The sequence below is a fragment of the Ptychodera flava genome, chromosome 13 (genome assembly GCF_041260155.1).
Source record: "Ptychodera flava strain L36383 chromosome 13, AS_Pfla_20210202, whole genome shotgun sequence".
Lineage (NCBI taxonomy): Eukaryota > Metazoa > Hemichordata > Enteropneusta > Ptychoderidae > Ptychodera > Ptychodera flava.
This window is the reverse complement of record NC_091940.1, coordinates 10,176,598-10,200,518: the sequence shown is the minus strand read 5'-3', so window position 1 is coordinate 10,200,518 and position 23,921 is coordinate 10,176,598. Positions and strand designations below refer to the sequence as shown.

General features: G+C 35.6%; 1 protein-coding gene and 1 long non-coding RNA gene across 3 annotated transcripts in view; one reads left to right on the top strand and one right to left on the bottom strand.

The window, feature by feature from the left end:
• The window catches only part of LOC139147367 (uncharacterized), an 87,111-nt gene that overhangs the window by 51,031 nt on the left and 12,159 nt on the right, over positions 1 to 23,921 (bottom strand). The window contains exon 2 of one of the 2 annotated variants that reach the window (XM_070718434.1): positions 20,917 to 21,423. In XM_070718434.1, coding sequence (XP_070574535.1) covers positions 20,917 to 21,409 — 493 coding nt within the window. In that variant the 5' untranslated portion in view covers positions 21,410 to 21,423. Of the gene's footprint in view, positions 1 to 20,916; positions 21,510 to 23,921 lie in introns of those variants that run through there. The other variant, XM_070718435.1, reaches the window with a different exon arrangement.
• On the top strand, positions 1,025 to 17,537 carry LOC139148668 (uncharacterized). Its single transcript, XR_011555961.1, has 3 exons — positions 1,025 to 1,602; positions 12,092 to 12,149; positions 17,153 to 17,537. It is a non-coding gene; the product is annotated as an uncharacterized lncRNA (long non-coding RNA).

The following is a 23,921-nucleotide window of genomic DNA, read 5'->3' as shown; positions in this document are numbered from 1 at the left end:
TGTAAATAATACAAAATATGTGGCTGTTTTGTGAATCTAATCCTGAAAAACTAATTCATCCGAATTTACCACACTGCTTGTTTATTTTATCGAATAATTTTGTGGAACTCCTGGTGAATAATATGATTGTGATGTGTATCTTGGTATTTATGTATACCAAATAAAGCCTGACAGTGTTCTACTTCCAGCACCGGATGCCCTGAACTTTGAACTATGCTATGAATTATTATTCACACACTCACAGACCCTGGTCACAGACTGTAAGATTTTGCAAGATACAGTATACTTTGCTGTAGCAATACGCTTGTTTACCAAACCGTGCTGTGTTAAACCCTGATTTGCATCATTGTTTAAATAAGAGATCTTTGAACCGTACGATTGATAATCTGCTTGTAACGTCAGAGATATGGCTAACAACCGCAAGTCAAATTATAATGCAAAGGTCAGTGCCGTAAAAATTGAAACTTACAAACAATTTATTTCAAACAGCCGTCATGGAAGATTTTGGGAAATGTAAAAATACAAAAAATTCGTGTAAGTACAACTTCGGAGTTTTAGCGGTTGATTGGGGTCAAACGCGCTTCCTGTCTCTATTGAGAGCAACATAGTCCTGAATGTGATGTTTACGCAATCATGGGTTCATGCATGGAGCTAGAAACGGAGCTCCATTGTTCATGTAAGCAATTATGAATAAACACAATGCAACAAATATGAATACTGAAAATGTAACGCTGTTGGCGAAATTGGCAGAATATCCGGGTTTTTTTTGGAAAACGCACGTTTTATTAGTACACGGGGACTTTCCTCCGTTTACTATGGAGAACCAGCCGGGGTCACAGCTGGGTGGGATCACAGCTATTTGTTTGTCATGTTATGCAACAGAAGGTATAAATATCAGCCTTAGCATTCTAAAGATTTGTACAATCCCCCTATATTTTCAGCACAGAGGTGAACAGAGCACAAATATCAGCACTTCGTGAATTAATGAATAAATCGTTTTACTGGTATTGCCATTGTCTCTTTGTGTTGATCACAAACTTAAATATAAAAACTAAGTTGTCCAGTATGTCGGCGCTATAGATTAAAATTAATACATGTAAATCTCCCTATCCTATGGCATCTCTCTTCGCCTCTCTCCAAACATAGCGCGGTCAACACCACACCCATGCACTGAATATTTTCATGTACAGCGCATGCGCATGCAAACTTCGAGCGCCAAAATATCTTATCCAGAGCAGTCAACTTGGTCAAGCAGAGACCTTTGTCTTTACAGTGTCGAGAATTCCCCGTTTCTTCTACGACTAAAATACCGACTTAGCCACTGTGGCAGGTGCCCTGGAGAATGCTTATCCACACAACCGAGTCCCGTAGGCGAGAGGCTGTTGCCCAGCGATGCACTACCGAGTGGCCAAAACCCGAAAAAACTGTTCTCAATCTTTTTCTGAATCGCTTTCCAAAGATCACTGACTAAAGGCGGCCAGAACATTTCGAAATGCTACGATCGTTTACAAGATCGCGATATGCTGTTGTCACTGTGCGACATCCAGGCATGTTGATCGCAACATGAAGATAGGTACTGATGGCTAAGGCTCGTGAATTATGGTAAGTACATTGTTTGTTCTTTTGATGAATGACAGTGCTTGTTGTACAAACCACTCCAAACAAGGTTGTTACATTAGCTCTCTATGCTTGTTTCGGGATCATCTCAAAATGCACCGTTTAGAACCGTCCTGGAGAAAACTGTCTGTCAAAAATCGCAAGGAGAAATTTAGATCAAATTAATGTGAAGAATTTCACGAACATACGAAGTGTCGTTTTCATCTCCCTTAGTTTTTGTACTGAATTTGCTACCGCGATGATTCAAAAGATAAGTATTAATATTTAATGTTTTGAATGTCTTAACAACACACTTTTTGAATTAAAAATTATCGTGTACTATTCTACTTGGCATGTTTTATCTGGATAACGAATAGAAGTCACGGCGGGCGGTAAACAGCATTAGAGACAAAACTGAATCACTATAGTAACTATAGTGCCTGTGTTGACACACACTGAAACTAGATCGACCCGCACGCCTAATTGGCCATAGACAGTTCCCGCCAATAAAGTCTATGATTTAGGTCAACGTAGCAAAGTCTCCGTAACCAGGAAGGGTCCTTCCCAAGTAAACACCCTTCGATAGGAAAAGTTTTTCTGAATAGAAAGCCAGAGTAACAAATCGAATTTCCAGACTTTCAAAAAAGTAATACTAAAAGCACAAGTTATGTTAAAAAAGACAACGGATTTCTTTGACAACTTTGCCTAGACACTATACGTCACTTATGGCCTCCGCGTCTCCGACCCACAGATTGCTAGGGCTGCGTTCACAAAAAACCCGGGGGGGGGGGCTGGAGGAATTTAGGGGGGATTCGAAAATTTTCGGGGTAGTAGAGGGGAACTTGAAAATTATGCTCTACCTGTAAGGGGGGGGGGGCTTGAAAATTGTTGGTTCCCTTTTGTGTTTTACATTTTTCAATTCCAAGTTTTTGGAGGTAATTCAATGAAAAATGAATACCATTTTTATGTCATCAAAATGTTGTAATGTTAGTAATATTTTAACAAAATATAAAACCATTTTGTCACATTTCATGACTTTTATCTAAAAAAATCTGAACGTGTGATCTGTCGTAAAATAAACTGGAGCCTAGTAACAGGGCAGAAGCTGCAACTGTTAATGATTTATGCAATATTTCTATGCAATATAACAACTACAGTTTCTTGCTATCTCCCTACAGCATGCTCAAACACACAGTTTAGTTTGTCGACAAAGCCTGTATGTATAAATATAAATATGTATTTTGTAATAATTTAATTGAAGTCCAGACTGTCAGTCAGTTGCCAGTGATACAAATGCATGGCACACATACACAGGCTGTGATAGCAAGCTGAATACTGGACAATTCAACATGCTGTAGGGAGTAGAACAAGAACGCTGTAGTAAAACTGAACAAAAATATTGCCAAAATTATCAAAATTAATACAGCTACTGCCTATGGGTAGTGTCACCGTCATTAATGCTCTGCTACTGCAGTGCCACTGTCACTGCATACCTGAACAGTGACAGAGATGGCTCTGACTCTGTTGTACGTGGTAGTTAAAGAAGAGTTTGGGTCAAATGACGCTCATGACAGTGAAACATACTTGTACACAAGATCAGGCCAGAGAGCAACACATAGAAGAACACATAGAATTTTTTTAATTCTGGCAAATAGGAATAATCAAATATTAAAGAGGAAAGATGCTCGATTTTCTAAATTTTCACATTCTTGTTATAAAATGATACAGAAGTAAAACTTTGAACAGTAAGGACTTAAAAAAGCAAAAATATGTGACCAAATGGAATTATTTATTTTTGAACAAAATTTGCAATTATTACACCCAAAAGTACAGATATTAAAGTTTTTATTTGATTGAATATTTTAACCTTCCAGTATTGTCAATTTTGAGTAGCATCTCATTCATAAATGTCTTATAGATTGAAACAAATTTTTGGTAAGTCACTGCGCAATATAGCAATTAGCCAGAATTCACAATTTGCCTACGCTCTCATGATTGTCATTTTGTGTGCTCTTCATAATAATAATAATAATAATAATCTTTATTACCCTTAATCATAATAATATTACAATTCAATGATGAATGTACATCTGAGTTGTGCTGTGATAAAGGGTAAATGGAAACGGAAAATAGCAAATGCTAGTCTAGTCCGTTCCCAAAGCCATTTGATGTTAAAGCAAGGAAACGAAGAAGAAAAAAGGAAAAAATGAAGTATATCGTAACAAAGTAACTAAGTGAATAAAAGAACAACTACATAAATAAATATATAACTAAATAGATACATTACGAGTAAGTAGAAATGCGTAAAAAAGAAAAGGATAAGAGAGAAAAGAAAAAAAAACGTATATAAAATATATATATATTTAAATATGATATACATATATGTAAAGTTGAATATAACTCTTCATCACTTAAAAAAACAAAAACAAAAAACAATCGTGTAAAAGTAGACTTGAAAGTGCTATGTACCTAACTAAGTAAATAAGAACAACTACATAAAATTCATTACGAATAAGTAGAAAATATGTAAAATAAAATAAAATAAAAAAAAAACAAACAAACAAACAAACCAAAAAAACAAAATGTATAGTGAAATATATATATTTATATATCTATGATATACATATTTGTAAAGTTGAATATAACTCTTCGTCATGTAAAACACTAACCGTGTATGAGGAGACTTGAAAGGGAGTGTCTGAACGAACTTCTAGTGGTTTTTGTTTTAATTTGTTTAGGTAATGTATTCCAATAGATGCAGCCTGTATATGATATCGAGAATTTACCCAAGGAAGTGTTGACACTTGGGACATAAAGGTTACCATTAATTTTATGACGAGTACTGTAGCAATGAGAAGGCAACTGACAGTATGTTGTAAGACTGTGTGGCAAGTTATTATTTATAAGATCATACATGAATGTACTGATATGTAATTTATGTAATTTGTATATATCGAGAATATTAAGTTGTTTGAAAAGAGTAGCTGAGTTTGCTGTGAAGTCACTGAAAGTTATAGCTCTGACTGCCATTTTTTGCGAAAGAAAGATACTATTGAGATGTGAGGAATATGTTGAACCCCAAACTTCAAGACCATAAGTGATGTGTGGTAGGATGAAAGTTTTGTATAGAAGAATAAGGATATTGCGTGGTAAAAACTGTCTCAATTTGAAAAGGATGCCAACCTTTTTTCTGATAGTAGAATTAATCATTTTAATGTGCTTTGACCATTTAAGATGTCTGTCCATGTGAATACCTACAAATGATGTCACTTCAACCTCATTGATAACTGTATTATTGATGTGTAGAGTACCATTCAAGAAATAGTTTGTTATGATTTCTGAAGACAATGTAATTTGTTTTGAGGTAGTTTACAGTAAGTTTGTTAGCCCTGCACCATTCCACTACAGTATTGAGGTGAATGTCGACAGTATTTAAATTTATATTAACTTGGTTAGCAGGGAAAGTATGAAATAGATTGGTATCGTCAGCAAACAATCTAAAATTGAAGTATGTGGAGGAACGGGCAATGTCATTGATAATAGTAAGAATAGGGTAGGTCCAAGGACAGATCCTTGTGGTACTCCAAATGTAACATTAAGGAATGATGAGGCATTATTATTGACAGAGACTAGCTGGGATCTATTGTGTAAGTAATTTCTGAACCAAAGTAAAGGAAGACCTCGAATACCATAGTGAGAAAGCTTAGAAAGAAGAATTTCATGGTTGATTGTATCAAAAGCTTTAGAGAAGTCAAGGAAAATACCGAGTGTTACTTTGCCATTATCAAGTTGTTTGATAAGATAATTGATTAGATTTACAATTGAAAGTTTTGTGCTGTATTTATGACGAAATCCATATTGATGCTCATATAAAATATTGTTTTTTTCTATGTACTGAATTAAGCGTGCATTGACAATTTTTTCTAGAATCTTACTTAACAGGGGCAATACTGATATAGGTCTATAATTTCCTGGATCATCTTTTGTGCCTTTTTTAAAGATTGGTGTGACTTTGGCTATTTTTAGAGATTGGGGGAAAATTCCAGTCTGAAATGAAAGATTAAATATATATGCCAAGGTTTTGATATTATAGCTGCCCCATCAATTATAAGTCTGGCTGGCATTTTGTCATGGCCACATGCCTTTTTTGGATTCAGGGTGCAGATGATGTTATGAACTTCAGATTGTGTAGTGGAGGACATAAAAAAGGAATGTGTTGTGGGTTCAGTGAGGTAACTATTAAAGTTTTTATGAGGAGAATCGATGTTGTTGGCAAGGTCAGGTCCAATGTTGACGAAATAATTATTGAATGCATTTACTATGTCAGGTTTTGCTGACAATGTATTATGCACTCCATTTGTCAGTACTCGTAGGCTGTCTGGCAAGGTATTTTTAGCCTTTTCCTCATGACTTCCGAAGACTTGCTTGATAGTTTTCCAAATTACATTGGTATTACCCTTGTTTTCCATAAAAATGCTGTTGTAATACATTTGTTTAGCTTTCCTGAGAACAGTAGACAACACATTTCTAAATTTCTTATATCTATCAACAACAATGACATCAAAGTTTGATTTGAGCACTTTACTATACATTTGTGTTTTTGTATTAATTGATTTTTTAATTGCATTAGTGACCCATGGTTTCCGGTTTTTCTTTGTACTGCGAATTTGTACATTAATGGGAGCATGTCTATTGCACAACTCATCGAAAACACTCTGAAAATTATTATATGCTTCATTTGCATCCTTACAGTTATAAACTCGATCCCACGGAGCATGAGTTAGATCTTCACAGAAGCGAGTAGAATTGTAGAATTTGTAATTTCTATATGAGACTTTATACTGTTTTGAGAGATTTGTTGTCATATTTTCTATGACAATAAAAACTGGAAAATGGTCAGAAATATCTGTAATTAAAGTACCGGCATGAATTGGATACTGTATAATATTAGTGTAGATATGGTCAATTAATGTTTCAGATGAGCTGGTCACTCTGGTAGGTGTAGAAATCAACTGGTGAAAACCAAGGCATTCAAGAGATGTAAAATAGGAATTAACATTAGTTGTATGTGTTCTGGCATCTATATTAAAATCTCCCATTAAAATACATTTAGTTTTATCAAGTTTGAACGTATTTAGCACATCAAGCAGACTAATCTGAAACTCAGAGATATCGGTATTTGCTTTCTATAGATGATTCCTATTATTATTTTAGTATTATTGACTGATACCTCCAACCAAAGAGACTCTGAATGTATCACATTCTTTTTAATCAATTTATAAACTAATGATGAGTGAATGTATGCCCCAACCCCACCACCCCTACCTGATTCTCGTGAACTGACTTCTAGTGTGTAGCCTTGTATACTATATTAGACTTAGATTATCTGTGTCCCAAACCTCTGAAATGCCTGTTATTGCAAATTGAGAGTGAATGATGTCTTCATACAGTAGCTTTAAGCTGTCAACATTTTTTTGTAGAGATCTGATATTGACATGGGATAAGCAGAATGACTTTTGAAATATTGAATTAAAACAATCATCAAAATCATGCGGTGGCATGGAGTAGTGGCTTACATTTACTATTTCACTGTCATTTACATCAATATCTTCAAACATGGTTTAGAAAAGTAGTAGTTAGCCATACCAAATAGAGAAAAGGAGTAGATTTTTTGAATGGCTGTCTCTTAAGTGTCTTACTTGTACTAAATAATGCGGCTGAGGTCAGCTTCTCTTGATATGATGAGTGGTCTTGAATTGATGTCTTTCTTGATATAGATTTTCTCATTGTAAGTCCACATGAACTGGTATCTGGCTTCCTTTCTGGATATGTTTACTTTGTATAGTAGTTGACGTGTTGCTGGTAGTAGATTTTCATTGATGAAAATTTTTGACGTACTATCGAGTCCGAAATCTCTGGCAGTGGTACCCTTTAATTTTCTTCTGTTGTCGTATATGGAGTTTCTGGCTTTCCTGGTTGTGAATCTAACGATGATAGGTCTAGGTCGAGCGCGGGAAGACGTGGCACTGGATTGGTCAACAGCTTTCGTACGGTGGGCTATGTCAATGTCGCTATCAGAAATTGACGGGTTTATCTTCTTAAAAATTGACAGCACTTGGGCGGTAACGTCCTCGTTGTCACTTTCTGGGACACAAGAGACTTCTAGATTGACTCTACGATGATACTGGTTGAGACTGGCTAGTTCCTTCTCCAGTGCCTGTACACGTTGACCCAGTTCTCGATTGTCTTCTTGAAGTTGTAGGTTGATCCGAGACATGATTTCGATACGGTTTGACATTTCCTCGAATTTGGCATTGAAAAAGTCCATAGAGCTAGCCAGATGTGTTTGTTGATGTTTGACATCCTGTAAGTCCCTCCCTATCTCCGCTAATTGTGCTAAAACCGGTTGAAGTAGACGCTGAAGTTGATCACAGTCGGCGTCAATGACCTTCACTTCGCTATTGTTGTCGGCCATCTTGGTTGGTGTCGTGACCCGCTCTGGCGATAGCCTGCCAAACCTCTTCTTATTGCAGTTCTGGCACAACATTAAATCTCCTTGGCGGATCTTCACTCCCCTAGTCATCGGGCAATCGTTGCACTTCATTGTAGATTTACGTTTGGACATGTAGAAGTTAAAAAATTGCGGAGCGTAATCACAGCCCTGTTGCTTCTAGTAGGGCGCCCACCTCAGCAAGAGCAGTTGACCTGACCAGAGTTGGATTAACCCAAGTTGGCTTTTAGACCGATTAATCTAAAAAATCACTGCTGCATTTAATAACTTGCCTTTGGACTATGACTATACAAAATGCAGATAGTGTTGAACACCGGTGAGCAGAACGGCGCATTACATATTTATTTTTTCTGCGCTCACATCATTTACAAATATGCGGGCCTGTGACAGTTGGGGGGGGGACTTGAAAAATTTTGACCACATAGAGGGGGGCATTTGAAAATGTTTTAGAGTACTTAGGGGGATCTGAAAAAAAAGATTTCAATCGAGGTTTCCTCCAGCCCCTCCCCCTAATCGTTATTTGTGAACGCAGCCTAGATTTTAAAAGTTTTAGTACATTTTCAAAGTATTTCGGGGCATTTAAGAAATTGAAACAACAGTTATTTTTATTATTGATCTTTGGTACCCATACTGGTATGTACCAATTCTGACCAAATGTGAGCGACACCGTATCATTGCGGTATTTTTTTACAACAAATCACACACATTTAGATCGAGATAAAAGTCATGGAATGTGACAAAATTGTTCTAGATTCTGTTAAATTATTAATAACATTACAACAATTAGATGACATAAAAATACAGACAATGTCACTGTTTGCTCCCATATAGTAATTAAAACAAGCCAACAATTGTATGGAACATGGACATACATACAGACAGACAGACATACAGAGATTGGCACAGAGTGATGACATAGTCCCTCAAGCGTGTCTTGGCCAATGGAGAGTGATAAAAATATGACAAACAGCTGAATGTAATGATAAAATTGTTAAATATAGGTCTACAGGCACTCAGGCTGGATGTGTAACAGCAATTTGATAAGTTTCTTTTCCTTTTCTACTTCTATGATAATTTTAAGACATAATTCTACAAGGCAGTTTATGAATCAACAAATATGTTATCTTTTACAAGCACACAGCAAATTGTTCTTGATTTTTCATTTACAATATTTGACATAGGCAGAAATAGATAACATGCAACCAATGTTTAAATTTTGTTTTGAGAAACAAATTTTGACCAAAAATGGCAAAAATTGCCCCAGATTTCAAAATTCCAGATTTCAACCTAATTTCAATATACCATATTAACATTCATAGCAATCAGACTGGTAAAGTTTGAGAAACAAATTTGTTGACCAGAAAGAAAACAAATTTTCCACAAATACAAAATTGCCGATTTCATCTGAATATCAAATTGAATATATTTTATTAACATAAACCCTTGGAACCTGTACATTAAATATCAAAGCGACCAGATCAGTAGTTTTTGGAGAAAAGTTTTTTGGGCAAAAAGGCAATAATTACCATAAAAATTAAAAGATTACCTAACCTAACTTCAATACATTATATCGAAATGTCAGATGGGGTCGAAACTTGGCATGCAGGTTCCTGTAGGTATTTTAAATTTGGTGTGTACAAACTGCGATGAAATTGAATGTTTCTTTTTATTGCCCTAATAATTAGGGGTAATCTTTTCAGGTTTTAGTCAAAAGATTTTCTGAAATCACTTTTACGATTGCTTTGAAAGTTGGTGAACATGTTCCTTAGGATGACCGCAGTCAAGTTTATACAAATTGAATTGAAATTTTAACATGTGTAATTTAAGGGCAATTTTCCCAAATTTTGGTCATTTTTTTATCGAAAAACAAATGATCTGATAGCGTTGGTATTTGGTATACAGGTTCCTAAGGTTTTATATCAAAATCTGATGTATTCCAATTCAGATGAAATCTTCAATTTTGTATATTTGGGGCATTTTAGCTATTATAGACTATAGTCTACAGTAGCTTTTGGGAGGGGTATTCTTCCGGCGTTCGTCGTAAGTATGTATGTATGTATGTATGTATGTATGTATGTATGTGTGTGTGTGTGTGTGTGTGTGTGTGTGTGTGTGTGTGTGTGTGTGTGTGTGTGTCCGTTTTTGAGGTGTCCGTCCACTCAAATGTCTTGAGAACCGCAGTACTTACTGATTTGACATTTGTTATGTAGATAAAAAATCTGATTTTTAGAAACTGTGTTTTTTAAAAAGGCGTTTTTGGTAAAAAATCTTCTTCTTGATAACCACTGGTCGGACAGCTTTTTTTTGGTATACAGGTCCCTAGGGATAACCCAACTTAGGTTTCTTCCAATTGTGATGAAATATGCATCTGTATTTTTAAGGAATTTTTTTGTCATTTTTGGTCAAAAATTTATTTCTTCAAAACCGCTCATCTGACAGCTTTGATATTTGGTATACAGGTTTGAATATATAACAAAATCTAAAATTTTGTATATTTGGTGCAGTTTTTGCCATATTTGGTCAAATGATATGTTTCTCAAATACTACTTGTCTGATACCTTTGATATATGGTATAAAGGTGCCTAGTAGTTGTCTTAGTGTGATATATTGAAATTTGGTGAAATCTTCAATTTTTGTATTTTTGGGTCAATTTTTGCCATTTTTGGTCAAAATATTTGTTTCTCAAAAGGTTACCGCTTGGAAATTTCCCCATTTGTCTATGATACTGCAATACTTGTTTAACTTGGTTGCAGTTTGAGATGTGGCAGCATCATTAACAGTGGAAGCTCTAAATGCCAATTCTTACATGTTACCTTTAATAGACTCCTGTTGTGCAATGATTGACCTTAGAGAAACCAGATATTGTTTACATAAAGTACAATATTGTAAGAGGACACCATTATTTTTTTATATGGCAGATTGTATCACTTGGTATGATATACAAGGTTGCATGGTATTGCCTAACTGTGTGTGATCAACAGTTGCCAACCTTTTACTTCAATGGACAGTGCGTCAAAAAATTTTCATATGCACTTGAATATGAATATTACAAGCTCGAGGTCCGTAAAATCTGTTGAATATTGTGTATACACTCACTCTTGCTTGCCACGTTTAACCAAATGTGAGCACAGTGTCACTTTGACGCTATTTTTATTCAAAAATATTTTTCTCAAAAAACTACTCATCTGATAGCTGTGATTTTTAATGACAGGTCTGTAGGACTTATCGTAATATGATATTCTGATGAAGTCTTCAAGTTTGTATTTTTGTGCAATTTTTCGCATTTCGGGTCAAATTTTGTTTGTCAAAAAACTACTTGTCTGATAACTTAGGTATCTTGTAGACATGTCCTTAGGAATGATCTAAGTGTGATATGTTTAAATTTGATGAAATCTTCAATTGTGTATTTTTTGCAATCATGTTTGCCATTTTGGGTCAGGCCATCCTGAAGTGAGCTAACAAAGATTCCCACCTTATTCATCAACGCATGTGTCACATATAGCTATTCCGCCTCATCGTTATTCAGTTGACCTCTATCAGTTGTAAGGTCGCTTTAAATGTCGACTGTAGCTCAAACCACATCACAAACATAGATATAGAAGACAAATTCTTGTGTTTTAATGCTTAGGGATATACTCTGTGCTCATGGTTCGGAAAAATGACGCCCATTTAAAATTATTGTCAACTGGCACTCATCTATTAATTGCAGAGGATGAACAGGGGAAATAAGATTGAAAATAAATTTAAATCTTTCTACTAACTTGCTTTTGTCAAATAGCTAACACTAACACCAGGCAAACCATTTCTACCCAGATCAAGAGAGAAGCAAATAAATATGATCAAGTTTTTGAGATGTCAAATGTTTAACATTAAGATTGTAACCATGTGGGAATGTGATATGTAACTGCCTACAATTGCAACTTGGCCCTCTTAGATTTGTGTGATCACACATTTGATGTGTCTCAAACTGCTCTTTCTCCCCAGAAGAACAACATTGTTGTGAAGCTTCGAACCAAAGAAAAGAATACAAGATTTTGATAAGGTAAGGTAAATTGCACAATTCAAAATACAGTCGACAGGCTAGGAAATGTTTCAGATGATATCAAATGATCTTTGTAGCTCCAGTCGTAAAAATGCAAGAAAGAGTTTTTTAGTTCTCACGGACACCGTCCGGGGAATTATCAGATTTGGTCATATCCATGCGTCCGTGTGCCCGTCCGTCCGTCCGTCCGTTCGTTCGTGCAGATATCTCAGAGTTATTTTATTCAAACTTTGTACAAGGATAATTTGTTCTGCGATCCAATCTTCTATGGCTTTGTTACGGCCATTTTATTAAGAAATCGGAACAATGACATTTTGTAAAAGAGCTCTTTTTGTAGAGTAGATGCACTAAATTTCATGAAACTTTGTAAGATTTTTTCTGCACAGAGCTCTGATAGCACACAATGGGATTGGTCAGATTGAATCATTTAATTTCTAAATTGCATATTTGATGAATTTTTGTAATTAGGGTGATATGTCCAGAAATACTGCAGCAAATTTCATGAAACTCGATGCAGATCTTATGGCATAGCCCCATATCAGTTTGCAAAGACACTTGGCAAGCTCATACAATTAATTGCTAATTTGCATATTTAATGAACTGTCCTAATTTCCAGAACCAATGCATCAAATTTGATGAAATATGGTACAGATCTTGATCTTTGAGTACTGTAATACCGTATGACGACATTAAGCAATATCATGTCAATTAATTGCTAATTTGCTCATTTGTTGATCTTTTGTAATTAGTGTGATATGTCTAGAAAAGTTGCATCAACCACGAAACGTGTCACTGATTTTGAATTTTTGGAGGTTTAATGGCATGCAATAAATTTTTGTAATTAGAAAGATATATCAAGAAATTATTCATCAATTTTCAGAAAACTTGGTATAGATGTTGAGCTCATATTGCTTTAACATTTCAATGAAGACAATTATCAGTCTCATTCAAATTAATTGCTTATTTGCATATTTAATGAACTTTCCTAATTTGTTGGTTTTGTCCAGAAACAGTGTATGAAATTTAATGTCTTGTTACAAATGTTGATCTGTTAGTACTGTTATACTGTGCAAAGACATCAAGCAGTACCATGTCACATGATTGCTAATTTGCATATTCGATGATCTTTCATAATTAGTATATTTCTAGAAAGGCTGTATTAAATTTGATGAAATGTGGTACAGAAGTTGATCTCCCAGTAGTGTTATGGCATGAAAATATATGTAGAAGTATCACACCAGTTAACTGCTGATTTGCATATTTAATTAATTTTCGTAAGTCAGCTGATATAGCTCATCAAATTTCATGAAACTTGGTACAGATGTTGACCTCACATTGGTTTAATTGTGGAGAAAGACACTATGCATTGTCATGTTTATTAATATTTTATTAGTCCCAATGGACACCGTCCGGGGGGGGGGGACTTATAGGTTTTGTCATGTCCGTGTGTCAATGCGTCCATCTGTCCGTACGTCCGTTCATGCCGATATCTCAGAGATGCCTGGAGCGATTTCATTCAAACTTGGTACAAGGATTACTTTATATGTCCTACATATGCAAGGCGATTTGTTTTGTAATAGGATGCAAGATGGCCGCCAGGCGGCCATTCTATTACAAGTTTTTTTATGTACAGAGCCATAACTCGGGCATATCTCAACTGATTTTATTCAAAGTTGGTACAAGGACATTGATCTTATCATATATATGCACGTAGATTTGTTTTAAGATACGATCCAATATGGCTGCAGTGCGCCCATTTTGTTACAATTTTTCATGTACAAAGCCATAACTCGGGCATATCTAAACCGATTTTATTCAAAGTTGGTACAAGGACATTGACAAATGTCATAGATATGCATTTCAATTTATTTTGTGATACAATCCAATATGGCTACCGTGCGGCCATTTTTTACAATTTTTTTAATGTACAGAGCCATAACTCAGACATGTATCAAGCGAATTTATTCAAAGTTGGTACAAGGAGATTGACTAATGTCATACATATGCATGTCAATTTGTTATGTGATATGATCCAATATGGCTGCAGTGCGGCCATTAAACATTTTGTTACGATTTTTTCATGTTCTGAGCCATAATACTCAGGCACATCTCAACCGATTTTATTCAAAGTTGGTACAAGGACATTAACCTATGTCATACATATGTATGTCAATTTGTTTCATGATATGATCCAATATGGCTGCATGGCAGCCACTTTGTTACAATTTTTTCATGTCCTTAGCCAAAACTCGGGCACGTCTCAACCGATTTTATTCACTGATTTTATTCAAACTTAGTAAAAGGACATTGACCTATGTCATACATATGCACATTGATTTTGTTTTGTGATATGATCCAATATGGCCGTCGTATGGCAATTTTTTCCCGATTTTTTCATGTCCGCAACCATAACCCAGACACGTATCAAGGGAATTTATTCAAAGTTGGTAAAAGGACATTGAGTTATGTTATACATATGTACGTCGATTGGTTTCACGATATGGTCCAATATGGCCACTAGGTGGCAATTTGTTATGGTTGTTTCATGTCGAGAGCCATTACTCTGGCAAGTCTCAACTGATTTTATTCAAAGTTGGTACATGGACATTGACTTACTGGTATGTTATACATATACGTGTTAATTTTTAGCTCATATTTGGTTTTATATATAAATACCAAAAATAGCTTATATGATGAGTCTGAGTGGCGTCTGTATATTTGTTGGTATGTATGTGCGGATGTATGTCCGTCACACACAAAGGCTCCCATACCGCCAAAGCTACCGTCTCAGTATTTGGTGTACAGGTAGATGAAGGGGTTGAGATGTGAATTTGTTCAAATGAACACATAAGTGTCAAAAATGTGCAAATGAGGTAAGAAAAAAGGGAAATACTGCAAGTGTGCAGGAGTGGTGGCAGTGAACTGAATCAGCCCACACATCTGAATAAGATAATTTTGACCTTTAACCTATTTGTATGCAGGGTGCCTATTATGTTTGGGAGTGGTAGCAGTAACTGAAACAGCTAATTGGTCATTTCCTGTCATTTTTTTATGAACTGTGACATATTAACAGATCTGCTGAAACCATGGATGTCTATTTTTGTACATCCATGGTAGAAAGATTCTCTGCTATGCATGTTGCTAAAGTTGACCTTCAGTACCTAAAGTTTCAGACCTTATTTACTGTTGTCATTCTTCATTTTCTGGTTTAAATATTTCTTGTTGTTTTTCTGGTTGTACTGTGCAGAAATTGTCATAACATCAACGTATAATTTTCCTGCACTGAACAGATAGAAATAACACTTATTGTTGATCCTTGGTATGTACCAATTCTGATCAAATTTGAGCAACACCATATAATTGCGGTATTTTTTAAACAGTAAGATCAAATATCGCTGCATGGTGGCGATTTTGTTACGATTTTCTCATGTACAGAGCCATAACTCAGACATATTTCCACCAGTATCATCCAAAGTTGGTACCAGGACATTGACCTATTTCATACATATGCTCGTCAAATACTGCAGCAAATTTCATGAATGTTGTACAGATGTTAAGCTTGCATTGCTGTAACTTTGAAAAAGACATTTATCAGTGCTATTTCAATTAATTTGTAATTGCATATGTTTTGAACTTTCGTAATTAGAGTGATATATCCACAAATTAATACAACGTCAAATTTGATGAAATGAGATACAGACGTTGATCTCATAGAGTTGTAAATACTGCATCAAACTTTATGAAATATGGTACCGGTGATAATCTGTTAGTGTTAGGATAGTATGCAAAAGTGTTTTGCAACATCCTTTTGATTAATTCTAGTTGACTCATCAGGATGGTGGCGTACAGTGGTTTTATGTTTTCATCACCATAGAACTCATTCTTGGCCATTGAGTGCCATCTGTATCAAAGTATTTTTATCACAGACCTCAGTAATGAAGAGGACTCTATCCTCTCTGAGGACTTGTAATCAAAGTACCCATTAACAAGTGGGGACTGTGTCATCAGCGATGACTTGTTTAAGTATGTAATGAACTTGCCTAATTTGAGTTATGTCTATAAATGCTTCATCAAATTAGATGAACTTTGTACAGATGTTATCTCACAGTGTTGTAATACAATTCATTGACACTTGTTGGTATTGTTTATAAAATGTGGTTCACGTGATAATCAGTCAGTGTTTTAATAGAATGCAAAAATATTTTGAAACATCTTCTCGATTAATTACTTTTTGACTTATTTAATGACCTTTTATAATTAGGATGGCAACCCCACATTTGTTATACGTTTTCACCACAATGGAACTCATTTTTAATGACAGGCCAAATTAATAAATAAGATTCTATCCGCTAAGTACCTGTGATCAAATTACATTACCCATTAACAAGTGGGGACTGTGTCATCAACGATGACTTGTTGAGCTTGGAGCTGCAATAAAATGCCAAGCTTCCAAAACAATGAAAAAAAATAAAGAGAGAATTATTTTTTTCGCAAGAAATTTATGAAACTATTGTGCACAAAATTGTTAACCTGACAGTTGTGTAGCACTAATGAGGTTTCTTCAAATTCCGCACAATATTATACATATACCTTGAGCTAAATCGTCACGCACCCCTGTACTAACCACAAAATGTTTCAACCGCCAGCATTCCTTCATGCCCCAGCTCCCCAGTATTTGTGAATGTAGCTTATCTTGTCAAATTTTACAAATGGCATAAGGAGACCTATGTTGATCAGCATCCTTGGTTAGTTCATCTGTTTACTGTATGAATGTTGTCCTTGTGTCCAATAAAATTTAGTTGGTATACATCGCAAGATCACTTAAAATTGAATCCGGCAAAACCTTACCAGATGTATTATTACCCAGGTGTATTATAAATATCACGACTGAAATGAAAACATGTTCAAACTAACCTATAGAACTATGAAAGATACAAAAGACATATGACAGTGTGCATGTAGTTGTTCAATTACCATTATTCATTATTTTTTTCTCTCCTCAGGTACAATACATGATGAACAATGAATATGGATATGAGAGAGACTAGGTTCTTACCATCAAAGATGAGCTGTGCAAATGGAGAGGGACATATATTGAGCAGAAACTATCATCGAAACTATTCGGGCAATTAATATGTATTTAGGAATTCTCAGTCGGCTGTATTTAAATATGCCTTCATTTGCCACCAAAATATTCATTGCAAATCTAACAAACGAATAATTGGATAACGCTCATTATATGTAAATGTGATAAAAATTCAATCTGTTTTATTCGTTTCTGTGCTATAGTGATCTACCATAAGAGGTAGATCACTATAGTAAAAGAAAACATTTTGTTTTGCACTCTGTAACGGTATTTTCTATTTTATGAGATTTACACTTGAATTGCTTAATTTTTTGAACAGAAAAATAAAAATAACGTCTGAATCTATGTATAAATATGTGTCTGTGGATGTTTTATTAACTGCCACACTTAATTTTGTAATGCCCTGCAAATGTTTACATGCGTTAAAGAAATGTGTGATTATTAATTTGCTCAACTATCAAACGTGATGGCATCAATAGGACAATATCAAATAGACTAATGTTATGTGAACGAATGGAAAAATTATTTTTCAATATCAGAAATTTTGCATATAGTGAGAACCCTCATATTGTTAAAAGAAATGGAACCAAGAAATTAAGAGATATCAGTACAGCGAGCGCTTTTGCAAGTGCCAGTAGGAAAGTTTCAGCAGGGGTCAAAAGAAGAATTGCCTTCCAGCTAAAATCACTTCTATAAAATATATATTATTCAGCCAAATAACTCTTTGATCAGTGCCCAGCAATATACATCTTGAGCCACCTATGACGAGAGACTGAATTGTGATGTTGTCTGACGAATTCCCGTTCTATTGGATTTAATAATGGTTCTTGTGTACATTTTATGCCATCTTTGCGTTTTCAGTTAGGGATATTCTGAGTAAAAATGTGATAATCATCCCGTCAAAATTATTGGTAGAGGTCAAACTGATAATATTAATGGCAATATTTCTAGAGGTAAAACATACTGTGCATTTCCTAATGGCCATTAATATGATGTTGAGTAATGCAGTGACAGATATTCTAGCTGGGGTAAACAAAACTGGCCAGTTATGTAACCGGTGAATTGATACCGGTCAGTTTTGTAAACAGTGATTAGATAGTGGCTGTTAATGCAGCCATTGAGGCAATACTGGCCATTTATCTGGCCATAAGAGCAATTTAAAACTGAATTCATTTGAAAAGTGAAAGCATGATATAATTATTTTTTGGATATTTTTATAGCACATGATAGGGAGTGATAGAATTGACACTAAAAGTTACGAAACCAGATGTGAGTCCAAAAAAAAATGGAAATTCCAAACGGAATCTGGAAGCTGTTATAAAGTTATTGTACTCCGCGTCACAAGATATTGTACTCCACGTCTTCTGACACCGAAACTTACTGTACGACGAAACTCCCTAGGCTACAGACGCAGGTGTATAATAATAGATATTATTACTTTGTACTTGAAGTAATTGTGTTATTATTTATAACGCTCTGTTTTTAGCATCGAGCACTGTAATTTCCAACAAGGACATGTAAAATTATATATATATATATATATATATATATATATATATATATATATATATATATATATATATATATATATATATATATATAAGAAACTGTAGGAATTCAGGTGATCCCCAGTGGAGCGTGGAGTGGGGTGAAGATAGAAGAAACTTGGGTTGACACACACTACCACACTTGGTTGTTAGGTTCAAAACGTATTTATTATACCTCAAACACAACGTTTCTCTCTAAATTTAGAGCTTCTTCAGGTGTTTTCTACAATAAAAAGTACGAACATGAAAATTACAATGGTTGAATTGTGTAGGAAAACGAGCAATGTTTTCCTACACAATTCAACCATTGTAATTTTCATGTTCGTACTTTTTATTGTAGAAAACACCTGAAGAAGCTCTAAATTTAGAGAGAAACGTTGTGTTTGAGGTATAATAAATACGTTTGGAACCTAACAACCAGGTGTGGTAGTGTGTGTCAACCCAAGTTTCTTATATATATATATATATATATATATATATATATATATATATATATATATATATATATATATATATATATATATATATATATATATATATATATCCTATTTATCCTTTACAAATGCTACAACCCCCAACGAAAAGCAAAAAGGATGACCTCTTGACCTCCACAACATGTGGTGATGAATAGCGTTGCAGATAAAATAATTTTTATTTTATCTATAATAATGATAACAATAATGATGATGATAATAATAATAATAATAATGTAATTTTTATATGTATTACATATAAATAGAACATGAGAGAGAGAGAGAGAGAGAGAGAGAGAGAGAGAGAGAGAGAGAGAGAGAGAGAGAGAGAGAGAGAGAGAGAGACTCGTATAATCGTGCATGTTTGTATTATAGAGGTATACCATTGTGTGTGAGCATATGTGATATTGTCCTTCCAATAACAATACGACAATTGATAACACGGTGTTTGTTCTCCCTTAACCTTATAAATATTCAAATTTTTACTATTTTTGCTTTCCCTGTCTAATGCGATAGCGTGGTTTATTTGTTCATTGCTTCATCTTGTTAGTAGACCTATTTTCAGACCACGTTCATTCATTTTTGACCCAGCTTAATAAATGTAATATGATCTCTGTTTGTGATGCTATTAAGAGTCATTTCGCTCCAATCAACTGTCTCGCTCCAGCGATTGTACGTATAACACGAAAGAAACTCAATTTATCGAATTACGTGTATCCTAGACTCCCGAAAGTCAATTAATCAGAGTGAGACGTGAAGAGATTTTGAGTCGTCAACTATCTTTGAAAGCTTTTTTGTGGCGAGGTTCAAGTGAAAGGGGTCGCTAGCTCGACCGCACGACTAATAGAGAACACACGCAATCAGTATGCGCCTCGAAAGTGAAAGACTTAAACTTTTGCTCATTCTTTCCTCAATGACATTTTCGACCATTCTCCTATCGAAGTAAGAATAAAAACCTAGGGTCACCGTGCAAAATTTGGTACTAGAGAGACAAATTACCAAAGATTTCCCGATATTTGAAATTCAAAATGGCTTGCCATCCCTGTGTTAACTCTATTGGGAAAAATACAATTTTCGATTTTCGAAAAACTAAGACGGTGAAAACTTTCCTTTCACCAAGAGCTTTAAAATTACCGCACAAGTAGCAGATAAGAAGACAATTGATAAAATTTGAAGCCCGAACTTCTGTCCCCGAGACGCGTTCTACCTTAACCGAAAAACACGGCTGACGTCATACAATTTAGAAAATACAGCCAGAAATGCTTGGCAAAGGAAAAAATCTCTCTGACGAAAAACACACAAACACACATACATCCTCACATCATATCAATGCCAATGTCATTCGGTAAACGTCAATGTTATGGAGATTTCTGACATAATTGATAGGTCGAGATTAAGTTCAAGATCATCACCGTCATCGCCATCACTGTCATCATCGTAACCATCATGAGACGAAAGCACTATCGCATGACCATCCACCAACAGCATCATCGTTCAGAAATACTCTATAGTATCATAAGTCAAATTCACAAACTTATTAGACTTTCATCACAGGGGCATATTAAGCGTTAGGCTTCGGATCGCCAACGGAAGAGTATCAAGGCGTCAAGATCAGAGTAAAGCTAAACGACGAAATGTTGGATTAAAAAAATGGAACTCACTTTCATAGGATAATGACCTGTAGATAGTGTCCGGATGAGACGGGTTGGTAAGGGCCAGGCTTTTATGTTCCTCGCTCTGCTCAATCTCTGAGAGTCGCAATTTGTTCGTGTTGCATAGAGTCACGGCGGGAAAATTCAGGCTCTTCGCCGTTCCCATCTCGATTCGAACCGCAACGTCAAAGTTGAGATACAGTACGACCAGCGCGTGAAGCTGGTAGAAGAATAAAGAACACAGTCCTACAAATATGATCAGCCACAAAATACGACCGATCAGCGATTTGGCTCCGAGTATGCGCGGGAGTCCGTGGCACGACGTCCTGTTCCCGAACTCTTTCACAATGTTGCGCAGGCGCTCGCGGCCCTGCCGCTTTCGCTTGGCCTTCTTCTGCCGGAAAGCCATCTTCTTGCCGGCCAGCAGCTCGCCTTGCTCCAGCTGGTTCAGCGACTTCGTGTTGTTCTCAGGTTTGCTCGTCCGTTCCTCCTGCGACGTCATGGCTCAGCACACACCTGCACGGGCCAAAGAATGGGAAGAAAGGCGAAACTGTTGAAGCAAAACGTTCCCAGGCAGACGTAAAATAACGGTTAAAAGAAGACAACATACACAGCGATCGTACATGCGCCACCTATGTGTAAATAAGAAGACATACACGTAGCATATTAATTCATCGAAAGATAATCAGTGCCATATAGCGTAATTTGATGTTTGAGCGATGGCTAATTGCTTTGTGATAATAAGATTTCTCACACACTTTTGAAACCCACCCATCCAAATAAATTATTCACCTGTCAAATGACTTGCGAGTGAGTAACGCAAGACTAGTGCAGATGAAATGCAAAAGAATTATCTTGAGAATTTTCTAGAATTTTTGAGTCTACATAGATTATAATAGTAAGTAAGTGATTTAAATAAAGTTGGTCGTTGGAGCGATGGTCTTTAACGCATTAAACTGCTTTGATCTATATGAATAGAGCAAGCTTGATCCGGTACATCAAAATCCTACGATCAGCGTGACACTGTGCGTTGGTGTAAAATGTACAGTGCCTGACAACTGCACGAGGGAATTCTTACTCCAACCCCTTTCACATACCCAAAGTTGACATATCGTGATATGTTTGATGAGACCGAGAGAGCCTCGGTTACAAAAGAGTGTTACGGTCATTGATCAAACTCTTTCTTTCATGGTTTATCAAATCATTAATTTTGTTTGTTTCTGTGAAATAGACAGGCACAAGTTCCATCAAATCATCGAAGACAATTCAAGTCCAACTGTATCTCTATATTTAATACAACCTAATTTGTACTGTCAGCCTATCATACTGTCTTTAATTAAATTTCAATATCACCGACAAAATCACCATGCTGTCACTGGTACTCAGTCGAACGCCTCAAGATCACGTGATCTCGACAATTGACCAATCACACTCGCCCGCCACGTTCACTCGGAGACGTACGGCAGTCACTGATGAATTTATTACCTGAAGTGCGGGTGTCAAACAAGTGACCCGGTAATATTTCATGTTTAAAATGTTATCAATAACAGCGCTGGACATCGAAAGTACACCTGCACTGTACAAATTTACTGACTTTTCCTGGGGCTGTATGTCGATATGCTCCAGTTCTCGTTGTGGACGTAGTTTTCGCACTGACAGACTACATGTATAGCAATTTCGAATACTTTGATACATATGATAAAGAAATTTAGATTTATCTAAAAAAATAAGAGAAAAAGAGGCCCTTAAATGAACTTATTTTGGTAATTATTGGATGTATCGTATGCTTGACCTTATATACATAGACAATTAAAACATGGGGTCGCGCATGACAACATGACTCTCACCGGCACCAGTTTTAGCGTGCAGGAATTAATAACTAATTCTTGTATGTCACATGCGTACACTCAACAAGACAGCAATATGACATCTTCCAATCTCTTAATTCCCGAGTCAATTGCTACAGGATAGTCGACGTTGAGTTCAGTGACCACCACTTCAGTTTTAAAAGTCTATACCTGTATAAATTGTGCAGTCTTCGGAAATGAATTATTTTCCAATCAGTGACTGTGTGACATAAGGATGGGAGGCATTGGTGATTTGGTGAGAGACGGCAAAATTACATACAAATCGATAAGAAATGGCCCGTTTCTCACGCCCAATAGTTTGGGTAGTTCTGAGAATAATTCTCGGGAATTCAAAACAAACAAGATGAGCACAAACTAGATCCTATTGTTTCCTTGTTCTACAGACACGATTAAGACTAAATCGGGATAATTGGATCTTCATATTTTTCAAATTTCTAAAGAATGTTAGGTGCCCTATAGCTGAATGTTGCAATATTACAAAATACTCATAAAACAAGTGTATAACTTAAAGAGAAAAGCAGACGAGCTTACATTTGCAGATTAAACCAACATTACTTCACCATCATGATCCAATTATCCCAAATTAGTTCAATCGTGTTTTACACTGTTTTTAGTCCGGTTTAGATCTCTAGTCTTGTGATATAACATATATTTCAAGATTTTATGATTGTTGAAGAATCTAATATGACAACCGCTGCCAATGACATATGATAATCGTCAATCTAAAGGTGATACCTGACGTTTGACAAAAAGCCTAAATTATTGTTGACTGATGGAAAATTTTCTGAATGCAAATCTCATTTCATTTCTTATCTTATTTTACTTATTTGATTTCTTTTTGTCCTATTTTGAATTTTTTATTTTAATTATTTTGTTTCATTAATTTCGTTTCATTGTAACTCATTTAATTGTACTTTGATTTATTACCAAATTGTTCTACTTCGTAATTCCGTTGACGTTTCACAATGCTTCAAACAATTTATTTCTGTCAGTAACAATTCACTCATGGCAGATTATCATAATGATAAGTTCGAAATGTGAAGCAATATCGTGGAAGATGATTGACCATTTCTCCCTGTGCAAGGCGTTGCGTAGTGACGGCAGCGCAGTAAAGAAGATGTGGAAAGGGTTTTTGTCTCCTTGTCG